This window comes from Hylobates moloch, unplaced genomic scaffold (assembly GCF_009828535.3).
Source record: "Hylobates moloch isolate HMO894 unplaced genomic scaffold, HMol_V3 SCAFFOLD_13, whole genome shotgun sequence".
NCBI classification, from domain to species: domain Eukaryota; kingdom Metazoa; phylum Chordata; class Mammalia; order Primates; family Hylobatidae; genus Hylobates; species Hylobates moloch.
The window spans coordinates 96,236,199-96,245,757 of NW_026652288.1; the positions used below are offsets into that span (position 1 = coordinate 96,236,199).

Here is a 9,559-nt window from a genome sequence, read left to right on the forward strand (position 1 = left end):
CAGCTCGCCTCAGCCTCCCAAAGTGCTGGGATCACAGGCGTGAGACATCACGCCCAACCACAAATGTTTTTTAAGTTATAGTGGAAGAACATGGCAGTAAGTGCAACCCTCCAAATTTCGTCAGGGGTCAAAGGCAAGCAGAACCTAGCCTCTAATTTCCACAGAAACTGTGTAATAAAAAGTTACAGAGATTATCCTGGGTTTGCCAAAAAAGAAAAAGAAAAACAAAGAGGTGAGTAGCACCGCCATCTCTATCCAGCTCCAGGCAGTTCTTTTTTTTTTTTTTTTTTTTGTTTTTAAGGTGGAGTCTTACTCTGTCACCCAGGCTGGAGTGCAGTGGCACGATCTCTGTTCACTGCAACCTCCATCTCCCGGGTTCAAGTGATTCTCATGCCTCAGCCTCCTGAGTAGCTGGGACTACAGGCGCGTGCCACCATGCCTGGCTAATTTTTTATATTTTGAGTAGAGATGGGCTTTCACCATGTTAGCGAGGATGGTCTCAATCTGCTGACCTCGTGATCCACCTGGCTTAGCTTCCCAAAGTGCTGGGATTACAGGCGTGAGCCACCGCGCCCAGCCCAGTTATTTTTAAACACTGAAATTACAGATGTAAGGACAGCGTGTACTATACTTTGTGCTTTATACTTTATTATTACTAAATAACAACACTAATAAGTAATAATTAGATCCAAAACACATACCTTAACAAATGTCTATGTATCAATAGATATCCAGACACCGCTTTAAATGTGCACTATCACTTAAAATCAACTGATGGGTTCAAAATAATGTAAGAATCTCAAGATGGCATACAAATGCTCCCTGAATGATGAGAGTACATGGTACCTTTTATAGGAAGATGTCACTATCAACACAAAGCATATTATTTATTTATTTATTTTAGACAGAGTCTCGCTCTGTCACCCAGGCTGGAGTGCAATCTCCGCCTCCCGTGTTCAAGCGATTCTCCTGCCTCAGCCTCCGGAGTAGCTGGGACTACAGGCGCACAACACCACACCCAGCTAATTTTTGTACTTTTAGTAGAGACAGGGTTTCACCATGTTGGCCAGGATGGTCTTGATCTCCTGACCTCGTGATCTGCCCATCTTGGCATCCCAAAGTGCTGCGATTACAGGCATAAGCCACCGCGCCTGGCTGAAAGCATATTCTTTTAAGGTTTTGTTATTGTTTTTCCATGTAGCACTGACAGATTTGTACTAATTCTTTGCTTCTCTGGTTGCCAGATAGCTTTAGAATTGTCAGCTGAGGCTCTTGAAGAGCAAAATTAAACTACCTCAGTTGGCTAGATAGGGAAATAATCTGACTTTTAGGATTATTTGCAGTATAAATGGTTTCAAACACTAAAGGTTGACAAAGAAGCATTTATAGTCCACTGAGAAGGCTATCTAATTTCAGATTCCAGGTAAGCAGAATCAAATTTAAAAGAGCACGCTCTGTGTTGATATGCAAAACTTTGTTAAAGTATACGTTTTGATCTTTAATTCATTTATTAGTTACTAATGTTATTTACTATTTAGTAAGCACACGCAAATGTGGTAAGGACTGCATTTATTAGGAATACACTGTAAGGTTACAGGCAGTGTGGGTGTGGATTTTGACTGTATTTGAAGTTTTCTTACCTTGAAACTTACTTAGCACTTGTAAACCTATACCATAGAGTTTAGCGCTTATTTCCTCTTAAGAGACTTGAAAATCCTACACCATCTAGTGTAGTGCTAATCCTAAAGAAAACAATCAACGATTAAGTGTTAATTGTTGATTGGTGTCACCCTATGATGAATTGTTTTCACCCTGAGGCTCAAGTGAAACCAAACGGTTGGTCGCTTTTTCGATTTCGTATTTTTTCAATTTCTTAGATCTCAGGATATTTTTAGATTTTGGATGAGAGAACAAGGATCTCTGACAACCATCATTCTCAGAAAATGTCTGGCATCACCTCAAATCTGGATTTCGAACACTACAGAGGGATGAATGAGGAGCAGTACCACTAGACTGAGGTCCAGGCCCACTTTGCCATCTTGGTATTCTTAATCTTTGTCCTAGTTCCTGGCACGATAAGAATTTTCAAATAAATAAATAATTTTTGTATTAAAAAAGTAGTATTTAGAACCAAATAAATATCTTCCATAATATAAAAAATTTAGTCAGCTTTCCCAGTAATGATTCTTTAAGTCGGCCTTCTGAAATATGAGAAAAGGTTTCCCTGATAGTCCCGATGATATTTTGCACCATGGGTAGGGTTGTATTTTAAAGTTAAATGACTACATATATTGTTTTTTGTTTTTGTCGCGGGACCTGAGATGGGGCTAATTGAAAACGTCTGGAGCTTAAAGACCAGTGCAGTTTCCGCAGCAAGGATATTATTGCTCTGAATTTCAATAAATCAACATTTCACTATATATCGGCAAAGTTTACAGCCTTTAAAAAGTGACCAATATAGACGGAATCAAAACCGATGTAGTCCCAAAGCGGCACAGAGCTGTATCTGCCAAAGCGTCCATTTAAATTCGTGCGTTCCAACGAAAATTACTGCTCCTTAGCTTCTATCATTTGCAAAAGTTTATGATTTTTTCAGGCATTCCTCACACCTGTTAGGTTAAAATCAGTAACACTCTTAAAAAGAAAGCGAGAGACCGGAAATGGTAAGAAAATAGAATTGGCCACTCCAGAGACATCTGCAAATGACACTCCATTTTTTTTCTCGCGCTGCAAAATGTACCGGTAAACCGGACTTTCCGGGACTCGCTGGGTGGCCGACATTTTCCCTAGCAGGAATTTTACGTTTCCAAGATCTGAATGGATGTTAACGGTCGGGCTAAATGCCAGGCAGGTCTTCATTGTCAAATTAAACAGCGGTGGGAGCAAGCGGAATAACTGAGTTCCCCTCCCGCACCTGAGTGCCGACAGCGAGCCGCGAGCCGGGACACCTCGCCGGCGGGAAGCCCCGGCCGCCCATCGAGCAGTGCCTCCGGCTCCTGCTCGGCTCCCCCGACCCGCCTCTGCGTCAGGGACGCGGAAACCCCGTAGGAGCAGGGCGGGCGGGGAAAGCGAGGTTTGTCTAACGCCGCAGCGATATTCTTCCGCCGCGAGGTAAAGAGTCCCAACACAACCCCGGGCCCTAGGATTTCCAGCGACTCTGTAATATCGAGAAATTACCACATTTGGATTTTCCTACCGACTTGCTTCGGATTTTATCCGAGGTAACGACCCCAGGATCACAATTTTGTGGCTGACCGAAGCACGGAGAGAAAATTGCTCCGCAAGAAACGGGTTCCGGCCACGAGCCTATAAAAAACGGGTGGCGAGGCGCTGCTGTCTTTTCAGTCGGGCGCTGAGTGGTTTTTCGGAACATGTCTGGTGGGTCCGCGGATTATAACAGGTATGGCGCTCTGTCGGCGGTCGCGGTCTGTAGTGAAGGTCATAGGGCGCCAGGGGAGATGATAGTGGATGGCATGGAGGCAAAACCTCCAAATTAATGGACGTTTTCTTAGGGTACAGCACCCCTGTGCCCTTCCAGAAGCTTCCATGATGGGTAGGGCCCGAATTGTGGGGAGACAGGACGATGGTGCGAAAGCAGTGGCTAAAGGGCGTTTTTCCTCCCTAAGATATTACGAAGTTTCGGCTGCTTCCCTTCCCAGTATAGAGGACGGGAAACATGCAGTGAAAAGCCATGGCGCAGTCCGCGTTCGGTACAGTGTAACCAGGACCCGAAGCTTTATTTTCGGTCAACCACACGAGTTGGGGAGTCCTAGGCTTTACTTGGGGAAGGGTTGGAGGCGGCGGTTTCCGCTCGGCCACGGCGCGGAGGCGATGGGACAGGAGCGGCACGGGTGCCGGTGAACCGTTGGCATCGCCTTCGCCAGGCCGCTCCGCCCGCGTCAATCACCCGGCTTGCGCATTGTTGGGGGCGGAGTTCGGCTCTCCGAGCTCTCGCGAGACGCTCCGCCGCTGAAACGGGATCGCCATGCGCTCGGGCCCGGGGGGCTGCCTTTCCGGGCATCCGCAGCCCCCAGCCTTTAGGAAAGGCGTACGGTGTGATATTCGCCCTGCAGCTGCTGCTTTAGCTTGTGCAGGGGAGGCTAACGTGCTGAGACGGGTTGCAAAGGGCTATCCCTTTAAGGGGTAGTTGAGGTGGCTTGGAAGGGATGTCTGACTGCAGTATTCTTGTCAGCAGAGAACATGGCGGCCCAGAGGGAATGGACCCCGATGGTGTCATCGAGGTAAGAAACGTTGTGGATCTTGAAGGTTTGGAAAGGTGAGTGTGTTCACCTCATTTATGCGTGCATTGTTTTTTCTAACTTACAGAGCAACTGGAATGAGATTGTTGATAACTTTGATGATATGAATTTAAAGGAGTCTCTTCTTCGTGGCATCTATGCTTACGGTTTTGAGAAGCCTTCCGCTATTCAGCAGAGAGCTATTATTCCCTGTATTAAAGGTAAAAGAAACTGGCATTTTTAGGAAATTGTTCTACATAGACATGAACCATAAAAGGGAAAGTAACCTCTGGGGGACTAGCACCTGTTTGTATTCCTTAAAGTGAAATGATGGCAATCATCTTTCGGGACTGACCTGAAATGTAGAGAATACTCATTGCTGATCACTTGATTATTTGGGCATAATTCATGTTCCAAATGGAATACATGGTGTGAAGTAGAAGTGACAATTTGATGTGGGATCGGTAAATATGTATCCTACTTTTTTTAGGGTATGATGTGATTGCTCAAGCTCAGTCAGGTACTGGCAAGACAGCCACATTTGCTATTTCCATCCTGCAACAGTTGGAGATTGAGTTCAAGGAGACCCAAGCACTAGTATTGGCCCCCACCAGAGAACTGGCTCAACAGGTATTGATAGTGTAGTTCAAAAAAACTGCTTGCGTGTTGCATAGGTTTCAGGTTTCACAACTGTGAAGAATTTAAAACTTAGTATAAATTGGTCCTACCAGATCCATTGTCCATGCATGCAGGGAGTTTTTGTTGAAAGTTTTAAAAGAACTGGGTATGCAGGTATGGTTTGTAGGGTTGTATACTAATAGATTGAGAATCCGAAGCGCTGTCTTGGATGTACTAGATCTGTCCCCATTTTTTAAGTTTGAATGCAGTTGTGCAACATGAAAACTGCAGTGACATGTTACCATTTGACTGTCTCCGTAGTTTGTGATGCATCTGTTGCATGCTATGTTTTCAAAGCTCACTGCTATATTGGCTTTGAAGTAAACCTTCCTAATAAAGCTGTAGGCTTTATTGAGGTCAGGATTATATAAGGCACGATACCCTCTGGGGGAAAAAATCATTTGCCCTAGCTGTAATTACAGAACATAAATTTCACTACGTACTCCCTACACACAGTGAAGAATAATGTAGGAAACGTTATTCTTGAATTGTCTAGTTGATGCTTGGGGCAGCAGCATCCCAAGTTTGACAAGGCGTAAGAAAGACATTAAGGGAATTTTACCTTGCAGCAGTTAGGTCAGTCTGCATTTTAAGCTTGAAAGTAGTATTGTGCTGTGCATGCATAAAAGCTGTTGGCAGACCAGATTATATTTGCCATTATGCTTTAAAAATTAGTCATTGATCCTGGAGTTCTGCAGGATAATAATTAAGGCTTGGTTTTTAGATCCAAAAGGTAATTCTGGCACTTGGAGACTATATGGGAGCCACTTGTCATGCCTGCATTGGTGGAACAAATGTTCGAAATGAAATGCAAAAACTGCAGGCTGAAGCACCACATATTGTTGTTGGTACACCTGGGAGAGTGTTTGATATGTTAAACAGAAGATATCTTTGTAAGTATTTGAGTATTTTTTTTATACTGTTAATAGTTGAAAAGTCTAATCATATCACTGAGTAGATCTAGAAATGACAGTATGACTTTGTTTCTAACAGCTCCAAAATGGATCAAAATGTTTGTTTTGGATGAAGCAGATGAAATGTTGAGCCGTGGTTTTAAGGATCAAATCTATGAGATTTTCCAAAAACTAAACACAAGTATTCAGGTAAGCATTACGTCCCCCCCCCCCCCTAAAGGTAGAGATGGGGTTTAATGCAGGTACTGTTACAATACAACTGACGTGTTTTATTGTCGTTCCCCCTGCTTAAAGCACTTGATGCATAACTATCTCTGTCTAACTCCATTCCGTAGTAAGACAGAGACGCTTGGCTTCAAACATTTTCCCTTGGGTATTACTGTGTAAGTTGTGCTACAACATAATTTTCTCTTTTTTAGGTTGTGTTGCTTTCTGCCACAATGCCAACTGATGTGTTGGAAGTGACCAAAAAATTCATGAGAGATCCAATTCGAATTCTGGTGAAAAAGGAAGAATTGACCCTTGAAGGAATCAAACAGTTTTATATTAATGTTGAGAGAGAGGTAACTGTCTGATTGATAGACATTATTTTACCTTCTTGTATAAGCACTGTGCTAAAATTGCAGACACTAGGACCATGTCTTGGTTTTTGCAATAATGCTAGCAGAGTACACACAAGAAGAAAAATAACAGCACTAGATTGTAAAGACTGGGGTGGACCTCTTTCTTAATGTCCAATGTCCTTTGTCTTAAGATTTGGTGCAATATCTCATTAGACCTAATAGAATGAAGTTAATTTTTTATAATTTCTACGTTTTGAGACTGGGTTATGAGACTGGCTAAGACTGGCCAATTTTGGTATTTTGGGTAGAGACAGTTTCACTGTCTTGAAACCCTGGTCTGGTTGGAACTCTGGGCTCAAGTGCTGGGATCCCAAAGTGCTGGGATTACAGGCATTAGCACTGTGGCTGGCCCAGAATGAATTTTTAAGTGAAGAAAGTTGGAAAAACTAAACTGACTGTTAACTTTCTCTTCTAAACATTACAGGAATGGAAGTTGGATACGCTTTGTGACTTGTACGAGACACTGACCATTACCCAGGCTGTTATTTTTCTTAATACAAGGCGCAAGGTGGACTGGCTGACTGAGAAAATGCATGCCAGAGACTTCACAGTTTCTGCTCTGGTAAGAGGTGATGTAAAATGTCTGGATTTCCACTAAAGCAGGATTCAGACTACAATATAGCTGCTAAGTGCTGTGTTGTCGTTCCCCCTGCTCAAAATAAAGTTGTTTCTTAACTATACCTGTCTGCTATTCTCCTGTAGCAGCCAGGGACGCTTGGTCTCATACATGTTGATTAAAATTAAATACTGACCTGACTGGTGATTCTTGAATTAAGGTTTATTAATTTGCAGCATGGTGACATGGACCAGAAGGAGAGAGATGTTATCATGAGGGAATTCCGGTCAGGGTCAAGTCGTGTTCTGATCACTACTGACTTGTTGGTAAGTCTCTTAATGCTTTTTAAAAATCTACCAAAAGTTAGCTTTTTGGGGGGAAGGTTTTTAAGTAACCTTTGCCAACTTGGGCTGTTTGGAAGAGTAAAAGGAAGACCACACTCCACAGTGGGCTATATACCACATAGTATAGTTCGCTACTATTTTGTGGCCTACATGACAGGTGTCAAGTTTTTTTGAATCAGAATTTTTAAAACATGCCATTGTGTTTCAGGCTCGTGGAATTGATGTGCAACAAGTGTCTTTGGTTATAAATTATGATCTACCTACCAATCGTGAAAACTATATTCACAGGTGAGAAGCCAGCATCTTGGCTGTATTGAAAAAATTCATGTTTTTCTACTGTGGTTTGTATGAAAGGTAACATCAAATCAAGGAATAGATTCAGTAAAGTCAGTAGTGTTCAGTAAGATGATGTAATTAAACTTGTACTAGGGAAGGTTGATGAGAACAAAGTGGGAAAACTTGTAAACGTTGCCCAGATGGTGGACATAGGTTTTTTTTCCACAATTGTTGGTCTTAGCTTATGCTTGAGCTTTTAGTGATGTTCTTTGTGTCCATGTGTTTTTCTTCGTGATTTTTTCTATAGTTGGGATTTTCTTGGTGTCGCCTGGTAGCAATTTGAGTGAACCCTGGTTTAGTTATAGTGGCTTTATCCCTAAATAAATTGAATTGTACTTTGTTATATGATGTAAAAAAAGACTTTTTAAAAAATACAGGAGTCGATAGCAGCAGTTGATGACGAGATGGCACTCAGAAACGGCGTTGACGTAATTTAGGACGTGGAATCATAAGCGAAACAGCACACTGTTTGAATAAAGAGCGAGTCGGTATTTATATTTGTTTTTCTTTTGTCATGATTATTTGATTATTTTTAAGTTGCTCCAGCTAAGGCATTTTTTTGTATTAGTATTTCTATTAGGGAACCTTTCTTATTAGGTGGTTTGTATTGTCTGGTTTCTAACATGAAGGTAGCTGTTTGGCAGTTAAACACGTTTTGAGTAATTTGAGTTACAACGTGTGAAACTGAGCAAAAAAGCAGTGATAAGTTTGGGTTACCATACCAAATATTTGTTTTCCCACTGGAAAAAAGTAAGTTTTAGAAAATAGTTAACCTTTGCAGCATTTGTTTACAGTTTACAGTTCCAGAAGTGCGTCGAAATGGATTACATAACTGCTCTTTGTTTTATTCCTGGTGTTCACATCTGTCCCAGGCTGACACCTGCTCTTGGCTGGCCCACTTTGGTATGGGCTTTAATTTCACTACCCCAAACACAGTACTGTCATCTGCTTTATAATAATGCTCAAGATGCCTGATAAAAATCTCATTTTGCAGCCAGACAAGCCTTGAATCCTTTTGGCACTAACTGCAAAGGAAGATTTTTTTCTCTAGATATGCATTAGCAGCTAGTGCTCCAGTTAGAAGCACGAACTATAACCTTGATAAGTAAACAGCAGCTGATGGTTAACAAGTGGATCGTCATGTTCAGTAGTTTATATACATTATGTAAGAAGTAACATTCTGATTGTTTCTTTTTCTTACACAGAATTGGCAGAGGGGGTCGATTTGGGAGGAAAGGTGTGGCTATAAACTTTGTTACTGAAGAAGACAAGAGGATTCTTCGTGACATTGAGACTTTCTACAATACTACAGTGGAGGAGATGCCCATGAATGTGGCTGACCTTATTTAATTCCTGGGATGAGAGTTGTGGATGCAGTGCTCGCTGTTGCTGAATAGGCGATCACAACGTGCATTGTGCTTCTTTCTTTGGGAATATTTGAATCTTGTCTCAATGCTCATAACGGATCAGAAATACAGATTTTGATAGCAAAGCGACATTAGTCGTGAGCTCTTGTGAGGAAAGTCATTGGCTTTATCCTCTTTAGAGTTAGACTGTTGGGGTGGGTATAAAAGATGGGGTCTGTAAAATCTTTCTTTCTTAGAAATTTATTTCCTAGTTCTGTAGAAATGGTTGTATTAGATGTTCTTTATCATTTAATAATATACTTGTGGACTAAAAGATATAAGTGCTGTATAAAATCAGCCAATTATGTTAAACTAGCATATCTGCCTTTATTGTGTTTGTCATTAGCCTGAGTAGAAAGGCCTTTAAAATTTTTTTAGAAAGCATTTGAATGCATTTTGTTTGGTATTGTATTTATTCAATAAAGTATTTAATTAGTGCTAAGTGTGAACTGGACCCTGTTGCT

The 9,559-nt window shown here is 41.7% G+C and overlaps 1 protein-coding gene and 5 non-coding genes across 11 annotated transcripts; all 6 read left to right on the forward strand.

Annotated features, from left to right (window-relative positions):
- The first annotated feature begins 3,252 nt into the window (after positions 1–3,252).
- On the forward strand, positions 3,253–9,532 carry EIF4A2 (eukaryotic translation initiation factor 4A2). 6 transcript variants are annotated; one of them, XR_004251169.2, is made up of 12 exons: positions 3,259–3,400; positions 4,193–4,241; positions 4,327–4,459; positions 4,729–4,868; positions 5,641–5,809; positions 5,910–6,019; positions 6,250–6,393; positions 6,878–7,015; positions 7,246–7,335; positions 7,562–7,641; positions 8,067–8,177; positions 8,895–9,009. XR_004251169.2 is itself a non-coding variant. In XM_032171861.2 (11 exons), exons 1-11 carry the CDS (start codon positions 3,372–3,374, stop codon positions 9,037–9,039), a joined length of 1,224 nt encoding a protein of 407 aa, XP_032027752.1. In that variant the 5' UTR covers positions 3,253–3,371; the 3' UTR covers positions 9,040–9,532. The 6 variants fall into 6 exon arrangements, 4 of the variants coding, with proteins under 4 accessions (XP_032027752.1, XP_032027751.1, XP_032027753.1 ...); XR_009209323.1 differs by having other exon boundaries at positions 8,067–8,173; positions 8,895–9,007; XM_032171861.2 differs by lacking the exon at positions 8,067–8,177 and having other exon boundaries at positions 3,253–3,400; positions 4,196–4,241; positions 8,895–9,532.
- LOC116481377 (small nucleolar RNA SNORD2) lies at positions 4,559–4,627 on the forward strand. The gene has a single exon (XR_004251540.1). It is a non-coding gene; the product is annotated as a small nucleolar RNA SNORD2 (small nucleolar RNA).
- LOC116481318 (small nucleolar RNA SNORA63) lies at positions 6,067–6,193 on the forward strand. Its single transcript, XR_004251486.1, has one exon. It is a non-coding gene; the product is annotated as a small nucleolar RNA SNORA63 (small nucleolar RNA).
- On the forward strand, positions 6,423–6,600 carry LOC116481374 (small nucleolar RNA SNORA81). The gene has a single exon (XR_004251537.1). It is a non-coding gene; the product is annotated as a small nucleolar RNA SNORA81 (small nucleolar RNA).
- LOC116481317 (small nucleolar RNA SNORA63) lies at positions 7,051–7,182 on the forward strand. The gene has a single exon (XR_004251485.1). It is a non-coding gene; the product is annotated as a small nucleolar RNA SNORA63 (small nucleolar RNA).
- Positions 7,363–7,506, forward strand: LOC116481338 (small nucleolar RNA SNORA4). The gene has a single exon (XR_004251504.1). It is a non-coding gene; the product is annotated as a small nucleolar RNA SNORA4 (small nucleolar RNA).
- Positions 9,533–9,559: the final 27 nt, after the last annotated feature.

Excerpts from the sequence above, each read along its gene's own strand:
- EIF4A2 (XM_032171860.2), top strand. The coding sequence starts at position 3,372 with ATGTCTGGTGGGTCCGCGGATTATAACAG. Across the intron at positions 7,016-7,245 it reads ACTTCACAGTTTCTGCTCTG|CATGGTGACATGGACCAGAA; the intron begins GTAAGAGGTGAT and ends ATTAATTTGCAG. Across the intron at positions 7,336-7,561 it reads TGATCACTACTGACTTGTTG|GCTCGTGGAATTGATGTGCA; the intron begins GTAAGTCTCTTA and ends ATTGTGTTTCAG.